The 13,346-nt window shown below is 44.6% G+C and overlaps 1 protein-coding gene across 2 annotated transcripts in view; it reads right to left on the reverse strand.

Annotated features, from left to right (window-relative positions):
- UNC5C (unc-5 netrin receptor C) overlaps positions 1-13,346 on the reverse strand; it is a 357,621-nt gene that overhangs the window by 19,593 nt on the left and 324,682 nt on the right. For both annotated transcript variants that reach the window (XM_049630896.1, XM_049630897.1), the window contains one exon: positions 11,276-11,509. In XM_049630896.1, the coding sequence (XP_049486853.1) occupies positions 11,276-11,509 (234 nt within the window). The remainder of the gene's footprint in view (positions 1-11,275; positions 11,510-13,346) is intronic.

Here is a 13,346-nt window from a genome sequence, read left to right on the forward strand (position 1 = left end):
ACAGTAGTTAACTTTCGGGGGAGTCAAAAGTTATATGCAGATTTTCAGTTGCACGGGGGTTGTTGCCCATTGCTCTCATATTGTTTAAGGGTCAACTACATAAATTTTGTATCAGAGGGAGAAGAAGCAAGCCCACTTGATACAATGGTCAGGCTTGTGTTCCTATTGTTAAGGTCTTAAGTGTTATAATTTCAGATGTATGACTTAGCAGATCGCAGTTAAAAATATGCTGTAACTTGTATTTCAAAAAGCTTGATTTTCTGTATTCCTTCTGCATGAAATCATTTTGTTATATATATGATACACATAAGTAAGATGACATAAAAATAACAAATGTACGAATCAATAAGATATAGCTTTAGAGTTAAATGCTTTCCTCTCCTTAATCTTCCTGAGAGCATTCATTCAACATCAGTCAAACACACATGCCCTGCCGGGAAGCATGTCAGGCTCTGGGGCACATAGATGAGCCAGTCCCCGACCCTGTCTTATACCACTCACGGCGGGGAGACTGCTATGTAATTGTGTAACCCTAATGGCTGTTGCTTAGCTCTAAGACAGCTTCCAGACTGGATCACAGGTTAGGGTATTTGGATCACAAGTTGCCTTTGGATCACAGGTTAGGGTATTTCACCCACCTTAAAAGAGAGCAAGAACAAAATATATTTAAGGTCAAAAGATTTAGTTAGACTTAAGAAAAATACAGTAACCTTGGAAAGAAATGCCATACTAGGAATTAGGATCATCTAGGCTCTTTGCTCTCAGAGATCTAAATGTCATCTTCTTTTGCAAAGGTCGTCCCCCCCTCTTAGCAGCACCCCACCTCGGGGCCTTATTTTGGCCCTGGGTGACCACCTGTTGCTCTAATGAGCTTGCTCTGCTTCTAAGAGAAGAGGTCACTTTCTGACTTCTTTGTCACTTCTGTCTCCACCCTGCAACTTGAAAAGACTCTCTCAGGAGTCAGTTATTGGCAGAGGTGTCTCTAGCCCATCTCTCTGCGGGAACACACGCAAGACCCCAGTCGTAAAGGCACCAGGAGCAGGCCCCTGTGCGTGTGAGTCCGTGCCCACCAGGATCTGAGCAGTCCTGCAGCATGGCTGCTTCCTCAGCTCCGTGGCTGCCCAGCGCAGGCTCTTTAGTGGCCCTGAGTGAGGGCTCTATTGATTCAGGGGGCCCGTGAGGGATCGCTCGAAAGGCAGGGACACGAGATTCCACAGTAGAAACAAGCGGCTTGCACAATAACCAATTAAACCAAGACATTATCCATGCCAAGCTATTAGCCTGGGCCACTTAAGAGCCACAATAAATCTAAGCTGTTTTAAAGGCCTGTGCGTACGTACAAAGGGAGCATCTCTGGCCTGTACCCAGAGCTCTCCCAGGCTCTTAGCCTTGAGGATCGGCTCTCATTAAGGCCTCACTGGGCAAGGGGAGTGGAAGGAGCCTTACAGCTCCCACACTCTGGTTTTCCTAACCCCAGAATTTTTTGTGCGGCATTATTGCTGGGGCTAGACCACATCTGCCTCCAGGCCACTTGAGTGTCAGTCTCTCAAGGAGCTCACAGGAGAGCCCCCAGGCGACAGAGCTGCTGGCACTGGAGATACTTGAAGCACTTGTTTAAGAATGTGAGAAGTCTCTGCCCGAGGGGACTTTTTGCCAGGAACTGTGTGCAGTGCTGGGGCCCTGGCTCTGCTCCCCACACTCTGTGCTCACCCTCCTCTCACTCAGAAACCTGCCTCTTCTCTCCCCAAGGCTCCCAACCATCCATACCCCCTCCTTTGTTGGAGACACTTGTTTTAGCTTCCAGTTCCTCAAGAAGTGCCATTAGCCATTAGCTCCCCCACCCCTCTCTGTTTTCCCACCTTGCCCTCCTGGCCCTCCTTTCCTTTTCTTATTAGAAATCTTATCAGCTAGAGAAAGGAGGAAGCAAGTGATTAAACTCGAAGCTCCTATAAGGCATTAACATTTCTTCTGGAAGAAAGAAGGTTGGAAGGGGGTTAAATCAAGGCTTTGTTTTATGTTGTCTGGCTTTGTTCTCTGTATTGTGGGGCTGTGATTTGTCTGTGCACTCTTTACTCTTGGAAACAGAAAGCCTTGAATTGGCTGTGCTTAGTGCTGCGGAGGAAGCCCGGGGACAGTGGCGCTGGGAACCCGAGCACGTGAGCCTTCTACTCCCCAGGTTTTCAGCCCCGGTTGGCCGTGCCACTCTGCAGACAGGGACCCGCACTCCACGTTCTGTCCCCAGCACCCGACCAAGCACTGGAGACTGTGTTGTGCAGTTCAAGACCCGTGCCCCGCCTTCACCACGTTTGCACCGCGTGGGCCAGGGGTCTCGAGGCCCAAACCCAGCAGACCTGCAGCCTGCCCATGCGCTAAACCTCAGAAGACCAACCCTCAAGGGTCGTGCTGGCTTGTGTTTGAGAAAAAAATCACATCTCCGTTCAGACTTCGTGGAACCTGCCTTGCTCCTGTTAATTCTTGAATTCTTTGTGAAGACCTGCCCTTGTCATCAGGGATGAGAAATTCCTCTTTTTGCTACTGAGGCTTTCTCCACGGTCGCCCCCACAGTTGTGGGCCTGCGTGCTTCCCAGGCAGAGGCCACAGAGAGCGGCTGTCCTTCTCTGCTGTGCCCTGCCAGCTTTTCAGCCAAGCTGCTCTCTGTTCCCACGTGCTGACTGCTCCTCTGGCCTGCGGGCCTCTGGCTACGGAGACCAGTGGGGCACATCCAAGTGTCGGCCACCTCTCCCACCTGCTCGGGTCACCACCGCCTCACTTTGCCACCTATTCTTCCTGCGCTCACACCAGGGTGCTGCGCTCTCCCCACTGAGTTTGTCTGCCGTACTTCATCCCTCATAATAACGAGGCTGGACTCCCATGACCATGTGCAAACATTTCCCGTCAAGTCACTTGGTTTTCAGGGCTCTGCTTGCTGCTCCCGCAGCTGCCGCTGCCACGGATGCTTGGTCTGAGCTGCCACTTCCAGCCTGCCCAGTCAGGGCACCTTGTGACACTTTTAAAGCAAAACGCCAGAGTGTGGCACTCGAGGAAGTGATGGTGTCCCTTGTCCACCTCTGGGCGTACTTCTAAGGAAAAGGTGATCTCTCACATCTCCGTAATTAGCAATAGAACTTTTTAGGTTGTTCTAGAGCTTCTGAAGTCATCTTGTATTCCTTTGCACCACTGAACATGTTATTCTTTGATTTCTACATTAGTTCCTATTTTTGTAGTAAGAAATTACCATAAACCTAAATGACTCTAAACAACGCACATTTATTACTTTACAGTTGTGTAGATCCAAAGTCTGACCACCAGACCCACTGAGCTAAAAAGTCAAGGTGTTGGTAAGGCTGCCTTCCTTTTTGGAAGCTCTAGGGGAGAATTTGCTTTTTTGTCTTTTCTACCTTCCAGAGACTGACTACATTCTTGGGCTCAGGATCCTCTTCCTCCATCTTCAAAGTCACCACTGGCACATTTCTCTGGTCTCTCCTTCATGGTTATAGCTCCCTTCAACTGTAGCTGAGAGAAGTTTTCCACTTTAAAAAAATTTTTTTTTTTAAAAAATATTTTATTTATTGGAGCACCTGGGTGTCTCAGTCGGTTAGGCATCTTACTTGGGCTCAGGTCATGATCTCACGGTTGGTGGGTCCAAGTCCCATGTCAAGCTCTGTGCTGACAACTCAGAGCTTGGAGCCTGCTTCACATTCTGTGTGAATTCTGTGTGAATTCTGCCCCTCCCTTGTTCATGCTCCGTCTCTCTCTCTCTCTCAATAATAAATAAACCATTTAAAAAATTTTAATGGTTTATTATTTTTTGAGGGAGAGAGAGCACGAGTGGGGGAGGGGCAGAGAGACGGAAACAAAAGATCCTAAGCAGGCTCTGTGCTGAGAGCGGCAAGCCCAGCTGGGCTCAAACTCACAAACCTAACTCACAAATCTTGAGATCATGACCTGAGTCGAAGTCGGACACTGAACTGACCAAGCCATTCATTCAGGTGCCCCCTGAAGTTCCCCACTTTTAAGCACCATGTAATTAGATTAGACCCACCCAGAAAATCCAGGATAATCTCTTCATCTTGAAGTTCATACCCTTAATCATATTTGTGACGTCCCTTTAGCCATGTAAGGTAACATATTTATAGGTTCTGAATATTGTGTACAGGTATCTTTGGGGGCCTTTATACTGCCTATAATGACTTTCATCTTCTCTCTCTTTTCTTTCTCTTTCTCAAAAAATAAATTCAATGTGGCAGGTCATTTCCAAAATATATGATAGGGCCAGGGCCCAGTCTCATGAGAAGGTAATTAAGATTCAGTAAATTTAGATTCACCCAAAAGATCCCTGTCCCTAATGGCTGGCCAAATAGCTTGATGACAAACCTGAAACTCACCCCACAATTACATCATGATTAGATTTAATATCTTCACTGAGCCATTATCTTTAAAATACCGTTATATCCAGATGCCCATCTAGGGATAATGAACATCATCAAATATCTGTTTTGTGCTAGGAAATTTAATAACTTTGATCTCCTTGAATCTTGTAAAGGTGCCTGATGTACAGCAAATGACTGTTAAAGAGGTCAAGTTCAATGACCAGAGCCACAGACCTGAGGAGGGGCAGAACCAAGAGACTTAGCCAGCCTCACCCAAGTTTCCCTACCACACCACATTTCCTTCCATACACTTAGCAGAAAGAAAAAAAAAAAAAAGAAAAAAGGAAAAACACATTTGTAACCTTATTACATTTTCTGGTATTATCTAATATTTGTGTTACATGTACAAATATGTTCATTTAATTGCATAGGCCAGCATCCTGAAAGTATAAACATGGGTCATGTTAGTTTTGAGGTTGTTTGAGGGAACCGAAAGAAAAGAGAAGGCTAATGGGGCCAATTCAACAGAGGGCCAGCCTTCATAAGCCCAGAAGAGACAGGCTTGAGGTGTTCTGGGTTGTGCGGGGTCACAGCTGCAGTGGAGGAGGCGTCAGAAGGACAGTGGAAGGCACCAGGTTCCAGGATGAAAAGAAAAGCTTTTCCAGGATAGTGTCTCCAACTGCAGCCCAAGATACTGAGTATCGCATAGCCCTTGACTAGATTTCCTACTTCCTTTCATTTTCAGTATTTCTTTCATTTTCTCTTCTTTTCCACATAATATGAGAGTTCACAGAGTTTCTATACTAGACTGCAGCCCGAATAGGGGTATGTGAAAGCTGAAGAAATCCCAAGAGTCTATGCCAAATGACTACATGAAGCGAGCGGCTTATGTTAATTTACATATTTGGTCAGAAATTCATTTGTCAAATACATTTGTCAGAAATTCCGGAAACATCATATGTGGCCCATAATGTATACAAATAACTCTTCTTTTAGGTTCTGAATCTCAGGGTTTAGTATAAATCTCTCAGAAATTGTATTTTCAGAATTGTAATTCAGGACAGTGGGACAGAAATGATTTATTTCCACATAGTTGTGGACTTCTCCGTGTTTTAAAACTTACCCAAATATCATCTTGTTCTCTATTATATTCTGGTCTTTTAAGAAAAAATTTTTAATGTTTATTTATATTTGAGAAAGAGAGAGTGCAAATGGGGTAGGGGCAGAAAGAGAGGGAGACACAGAGTCTGAAGCAGCTCTAGGCTCTGAGCTGTCAGCACAGAGCCTGACATGGGGCTCGAACCCACAAACCGTGAGATCATGACCTGAGCCAGAGTCAGATGCTTAACAGACTAAGCCACTCAGGTGCCCCTAATTTCTGGTCTTTTGATATGAGGATTTAAGTCTTTGTAAATAATGGGAGGAAAACACCAATATCATTACTTTAATCACATGAAGAGGAGGGAAACAGAAAAACTGATCTGTGGCCCAACTCAATCTTTACAATAGACGGGACCTCTCTGTGTGGGCACAGAATTGCCTCTAAGCCATTTTCACAGTTCATAGCATCTTTGTCTCTCTACATGAATTCAACCTGCACATTGCTCTCCCTGTTCCTTTGAGCACTTGCACGGGAGAAAAATCCACCTGAAAGGTACATGAAAGAACCCCCTGTCTCCCAGCAGCCTTGACTTTTACTCTGGCACTCACCTCTAGCATCCTGATTCTCAGCAATGCTTCTGAATTGTTAAACACAGCTTTTAAGCTTCAGGTGACCATTTCTGCTGTGGGCTTAACAAAACTCAGGGAAATTGTCACCAAGGCTACCGAACTCAAAGAGCTAGGTGGGGACATGAAAGGATGCATCAGGGTTGCTTGAGACTGACTGATGCGGTGGTCTCCTTTTTTTTTTTTTTTTTTTTTTTTTTTGCTCCCCATCCACATAGACAGTATAAGCACATATGATAAAAGAGTGGGAACTAATATTCTAGATATGTTCACTTCCAGACATCCAGCTACAGTTTTCTCTAATAGCTCTCCAGACTGTAGAGTTCTGAACCCCTGAGAATGTCCTCCGCTGAGCTCCCTCTCTGACCCAGTCCAACATTCTGGGAGGGCTTCTGCCGTTCAGGAGAAATCCCCAGCACACAGTGGTAGCTATAAGAAAATATCAAGTCTGGGGAGACCCACTTTCGGGCACCATTTGCTGTGCTGGAGATGGACGGGGGTAGAGGAGTTGGATTAAAGCACAAACAAGGAAGCAGAGCTCCTTTTCATCAGAACCCAGATGGGATAAAGAGAGGTTGAAATAAAAGGTTTGAAGAGGAAAGGACAGGAGCTAAGGGAGTGTCCCTTGAGTGGTGCAGTAGGAGTCGGGTCACTGCAAAGGACGGAGGGGTTGCCATATAATCAGGGACTTGGAGAGAGCAGGGAAGACTTGGAAGAAGCGCTATGTGAAAAGTGGTGAGTCAAGAAGGGATAAATGAAAGGAGTGTGGACAAGCAGAAAGGGAAAGCTTAGGGCAGCCATCTTGAGAGCAGCAGAGACTCAAGCAGAAATCTATTATTTTCAGAGCAACTCAACAACCTGGAGGGAGAACGGGAGGGCTTGTTCAGGGGCAGTCATCTTTAGCTGTGGAATCAGAAAAATCTACTGTAGCTCCAGTTGGCAAGAGATTTAGAGTGGAGGTGAGTTCCCTGGAGATCTGGGTAAGAACAGAGGAGGGTCTGTGAGCCAGGCCACCAGAGGAGTTTGAGGGAGGTCTTCCTTAAGAACCAAAGGTGGCCTGCATGCCCTTTGTGTTCGAGAGATGGAAGGTCAGATATTGTGGTCAGAAACATGGAGCTTCGCAGGTGGGGATCTTGGCAGGTGGAGATGTTAATGAGGGTGAAATCCACAGCATGCCTAAACAGGCGGACAGATAATGTGGGATGATGTCAAGGTTACCAGAATAACTTTGGGCAAAAAACTGATTAGTGGTGACTTTGAATCTGAGAGATTGATAGGAATAAAATGAGTGGGAAGAAAGACCATGAGGCAGGTACTGCCAGGCTGGAGATAGGTACCAGGAGATTGGGGGCTAAGGAACGGAAATAGGTCATGAGTAACAGAGTAACAGAATGAGAATAACAGTAGAAAAAGTCAACCCTACGAGCAGAACAATGCCCCAGAAGTGATCATGGGGCAGAAGAAGTACTGGAACTCTTCCTTTATGCCTTGTGGTTACTTAGAGGGTGTGGTCTTCACCATGGAGATTATGAGGGATGCCATGTGATGGGGAAGATCCAGTTGCCCTTAATGTGAGTAGGTGAAGGAAGAGTGGAGAGGATGATTCAAAGGGTGTAGGAGAGTTTGTTCTTAGGAGGATTAAAGTTCCAAAAGGATCCATGGAAGTGTTTAGGATAATAGTTCTTAATCTTGGCTGCACAACAGAATAACCCAGGGAGTGTTGAAAGAAAAACCCCAATACCCAGACCAATTAGATCAGAGCCTTTGGGTTGGGACCCCAGAGCGAGTCTTTTTTTTTTTTTTTAAGTTTATTTATTTCGAGAGAGAGAGAGAGCACTGGAGGGGCAGAGAGAGAGGGACAGAGAGTATCCCAAGCAGGCTCCGCACTGCCAGGATGGAGCCTGATGTGGGGCTCACAAATCATGAGATCATAACCTGAGCCCAAATCAAGAGTCGGACGCTTAACCAACTGAACCACCAGGCACCCCCGGAGCAAGTCTTTTTTTAAAGCTCCCCAACTGATTCCTATATATGTGGGATGCAGAACTACTGACTTAGGAAGGGTGTGAGTGGGGAGCGGGTGGGCCAGCAGCAGGAGGAGGTGTTTGGAAAGGGCGATGCAGAAGAGAGTATTTATGGGCAACAATGGTTACAGAAGCAGGGAGAGGGCAGAGACTGCTGGGGAACACCAGCAGGCAGGGTGCCAAGAAGGCAGAATTCAGGTAACAAAGGGCCTTTCTGAAAATGAGCCCCAAGGTTCCAATTCAAGCGTGGGTGTTAGGCAGTGTTGCTGGGACTGAACTAATTGTCTCTTCAGTATGTTGGATAGACCCTTTACCTATAACTAGGATTTTGGTATTTCCGCATTATTAAAAGGCCATGAGGTGCAAGAAAGCCTTATCCATTATTCATATTTGTTTCAGGCTAAGTGCTGGATCCCCACCTACTGAGAATTCGTAAATGTCTATTTGGAAAGCACTGACCATGATTCAAACTGCTCTTGGGTTGTTTTTACTGCTTAATCCTGTTTGTCAATCTTTCTCAGTGTTGACCATTTGCATCTCTTTCCACTAATTAAAACAATTAAAATAGTTTTACTGAATTATTACTTTTTTGGCATGGATTTGCATGTTTCTGTTGGGAAGAAAGGTCAAGAAAGGTCCTAAGTATAAGAACTATGTGTATGAATATAAAATATGTGTATCAAACATTTCAAGTATGATGTAGATCTTCTATGGCATGCTTTTGACAATGGTTTTTCCGAGAATTGTTACAAGACGGGCCTTAATCAGATCCCATGGCTCCCTACAAATAGTTTTCCCCGTGAAAGAATTTAAGCCTAGGATGATTTCCACCCTGACAGTGCGTCAGAAGTATCACATCTGCAAGGAATATAAAAGAACCATAAGTTTCACACTACAGCTGCATGTTCACATCATTTATTCAGCATCAGAAACTCCTACAAGGTCAGCCATCAAAAACATATCCCGTGTCTCATCCCCTCCATGGACCCAACCTGCAACACTCAGGTTTCATGACCCAGAACTACTTTCTGGATGGAAACTCCAGAAGGAAATACTTTGAAATTTCAACAACAACAAAAATTCTTCCCCTGGTTTTTTCCTTGACACATTTTCTCCCACTTCTCCTTTTCCTCCCCTGGGTGCTCATCCTTCAATAGCTCCTCTGTTGGCTTCCCTTCCTCACCCCCAGCAATGGCAGGGCTCCCCTTGGTCTCTGTTTTCTAGGGTGTGGCTCCTCCAACAACCCACATTAGGGGCGAAGCCTAGACTGCAGTCCCCTGCTCAGGTGTGAAGCCTGCTCTCTCCACTCAACAGCTGTGTGACCTAGAGCAAATCGCTTAATTTTTCTGTGCCCTCAATTGAACGTCTGAAAAAATGGGGTTAATGGTATCATACAGGGTTGTTGTGAAGATTAAATGAGTTAATAAACATTTAGAACCATGCCCAGCACATAGGAAGTTGTCAGTAATGCGTGTTATTTTTAACAATGTCGTTTAACGTATCTCTCTGCTCTCCCTTGATAGTCTCCCTGATCACAGGGATGACAAATATGAGTATTGTAGAGTCGGTTCCTGAGTCTCTACTTCAGGATCTGCTCTCTGTCCAGAGAGTCACACACACATTTCTAACTGTCCCTTGGGCATCTTTGTCCTGATGTCTAATTCATACCTCTAACTCAATATTCCGAAAGTAAAGTCACCAGAGCCACACCCCAAAGCTACCTGCCCCCTAGGTGTGTTACTATTACTGAGAGGCAGACTGGATCTTCTGCTCCATTCATTGCTGGTCACCAGGTCCGACAGGAGTTACTTGAACAGGACCTTCCACACCTGTTCCCCTCTCCTCACTCTTCTGCTATCAGCCCAGATCTACCATGCTTTTCTTCTTGACTCTATCTTTCTGCTGATGTCAGACTAATATTTCTTTTTTTTTTTTTTTAAGTTTTACTTATCTATTTTGAGAGAGAGAGTGAGAGAGGGACAGTGGGGGAAGGAAGGGGAGAGACAGAGAATCGTTAGTAGGCTCCACACTGTCATCACAGAGCCTGACTTGGGGCTCGATCTCATGGTTGGTGAGATCATGACCAGAGTGGAAATCAAGAGTTAGATGCTAAATGGACTGAGCCGTCCAGGTGACCCTTTGCACTAATATTTCTAACATATATTTCTGATCATGTCTTTTGTTGGTTTCAATCTCTCCACTTCCTCTCCAATAACTCAAGACACTGAATCACAACTCCTCTCTCTGGAAGTTGAAGTCCATCTCAATAAAACTCTTACCTGTCATTTGAGGCTTACTGGAAATAATATGCTAGTATGGAACCTGTATTTACTGTCCTGTGTTTCTTCGTGCTGTTCCCTTCACCTAGAAAGTTTGTATTTTTTCCCACTATGCTGGTGAAACTCTACCTTTCATTTGGGCCCAATTCAAATGTTAGCTCCTTGTCAGATCTCCTCAAAATAATATAATCCCCTCCCCCCTCCTGAACTCCCACAGAACCTGCATTCATCTATAGCATTTATCAGACTCAGACTTGTCTCCCAGTCCTTGGCAGACTTCTTTTATGCCTCCTTCCAGATCATAACTTCTTCAAAGGCACTTACGATATCCTTTAAAGCTTCAAATGGGATAAAATGAATTGCAATAATAGCACCAGGAATTAAGCTCATTTATTCTGCAAAGCAGCAGCCTGTTGTCAAATGCTAACCCTCTTTCTCACAGTCCTCATAAAAAGAATGGGAAAGCATATAAATGAAGTGGCACACAAGAGGAACATACAGTGTGAGCAATTACGCCAATTCCTTTTATAGGAAGCACACAGCTGAGATAAACATGGAAGCAGATTATTTACCATCCACGTCTCGTTGCCAAATTCTCCTACTTCTTCTAAATTTTTCATTAAAGGAAATCAAGGAAGGTAAACAAAAGTAGCCCTTGGGAGGAATCAGCACAATGGAAAACCACTCATTTATCAGCATGGCCTCAGAGAAATGTTTCTTATTTTTTTTAAACTGCATCTTTTGGGGCCGGATACTTGTGTCTGCGCACTGAGGTGCACAAACACATACACATGGTCTCTGGGTGGGCGCCGCCACACCAAACCTTGGCTTCAGTGCCAAGGGAAAGAAGGAGGGTCAGTCAGGAGAGATTTACCTTCAGGGCATCCTGGGTGTCATCCAGACAGTAGACTCGAACACTGTACTCCAGAGACGAGCAGCAGAGTGGTCCAAAGATGGCTAGCTTCAGGCGCTTTGCGGCAGCTTTGGTGGTGGACTGCCCCACCAGGGCGTAGGTGCTTAGGTTCTCTGTGAGGAGGTGGCAAGCCTCTGCATCCAGCTGAATGTAGCAGGGGGTAGTGAAGTTTTCCTCCCCAACCACAACCACATCCTGCAGGACAAGAAGGAAGGAGCTGTGGTTGAGCTACTGTGGGTTCTGCTGGCCGCCATGATGGTGGCCAGTATGGCAGATAGAACAGGACCTCTTCTGCTAAGGTTTGCTCATCCTTTTCTTGTTTTTTTTTTTTTTTTTTTTTTTTTTTTTTTGGGGGGGGGGGAGTTGTTTTTGTCACTCTCAGGCTTTAATGTAGCTCTTTTTCCATTCTTAATCATTCTCTCCCTTACGTCCCCTTGCCTTCATACTGCCAATATTCTTTATTTCGATGGCCCTCTAGTTAGCGTTTTTGATCTGAGAATCTACCTCACTGGAATCAACATAAAATTCCAAAAGAAATCCATTAGTTATCCTCCTAATTTCAGTGTACCTGAGTTTATTACTCATGTCTGAGAATTTAATGTTTTATTTATTTATTGAGAATGTAATGTTTTAATCTCTAAGTTTCTTATTGTTTCCAAAAGTACTGTTTTATTTCAATGTCATGATAGTGTAATAGGTTTTCCCCCCAAAATCTAGGGGTTTGAAAAGATTTAGAGAGATTAAAGAATTACACAATACCATTCTACTGTGTTCTTCCAAACTCACCCACCAATTACTTTTCAAAAAGATACACTGCTTTTCCTCAATAACCTGGGTTACTGGACTCCACGGAAAGTACAACATAGTAAACTCAATGCCTTTAAGACACATCTCTCTGGTTACAGAGCCTATCCTTTTAGTTTTTGAAAATATTTAGCAAGAAGTAAAAATAAAAATAAATACAAGTGATGAGTATTGTTAAAACAGTTACTAACTCAACCAAGTTTTGATTTATCTGAATGACTGAGGCCACGGAAGAAATCATCTGATAGACCAAGTGTAGGACTCATAACCTAAGGGTCATAATTCCACATGCCTCCCAGGGCAGCCAGGTATTAGGAATAAGTGCGGCAAGTAAGGCAGAAGACAATAGGGAGTGGAGGAGATTCTGGTAAAGCAGAGCACAAGTCTGTCTAAAGAGCTCGGTTCCCACTTGTTTCAGCTCATCACAGCTATGCAGGAATGTAGGCCCAGTGAGAAAACAGCCTGGAATCTTTCAAGACACACTGGAAGTTCAAAGTTTTATGTGAAATTTTCCAACTTTTAATTAATTCAAATTTAAAAGAAAACTTCATATGAGTGAGATAAAATACATATGTGGGCATGATTCTGCCTCTGCACTAGGCTACTTAATCTTCACAGAGGCAGGAACTGTATCTGCTTTGATTCCCACTATAGCTCAGTGGGCCTGGCTCATGGTGAGCAAATGGGTTTTTGTCCAAAAAATGAATGGCCCTGTCATCATAAATTGAGTCTCAACGATATGAAAGAAGTAGCCACCTGGGGTGGTTGTTTATTAGTTAGATCTTACAACATCAACTGAGCTATAGTAGGAGTTGGGTTGAATACCATTCATGAAATTATTTCTTCATCTGAACCTGTACTCCAAGATAAAACTTACACTGAACTGGCAAAGAGAGAAATTCAGCACCTTCAGGTTTATTTTAGCCCCGAAAGGACACATGGAAAGAAGTGCTCCCCCCCACCCCCCAGCAAGGTGAGGGTAAGCCTCAAATATCATCCAATGAGCATGTTACAGAAAGCCTCCAGTAAGATACAGTCAGGAATAAAGATGTTCCACGTCCCTGCCACAGGTATAAGAGTGTATTCTTTTTTTTTTTTTTAAGCATAATTTATTGTCAAATTGGTTTCCATACAACACCCAGTGCTCATCCCAACAAGTGCCCTCCTCCCTGCCCATCATCCACTTTCCCCTCTCCCCCCACCCCCCATCTACCCTTGGTTTGTTTTC

The sequence above is a fragment of the Panthera uncia genome, chromosome B1 (genome assembly GCF_023721935.1).
Source record: "Panthera uncia isolate 11264 chromosome B1, Puncia_PCG_1.0, whole genome shotgun sequence".
NCBI lineage: Eukaryota > Metazoa > Chordata > Mammalia > Carnivora > Felidae > Panthera > Panthera uncia.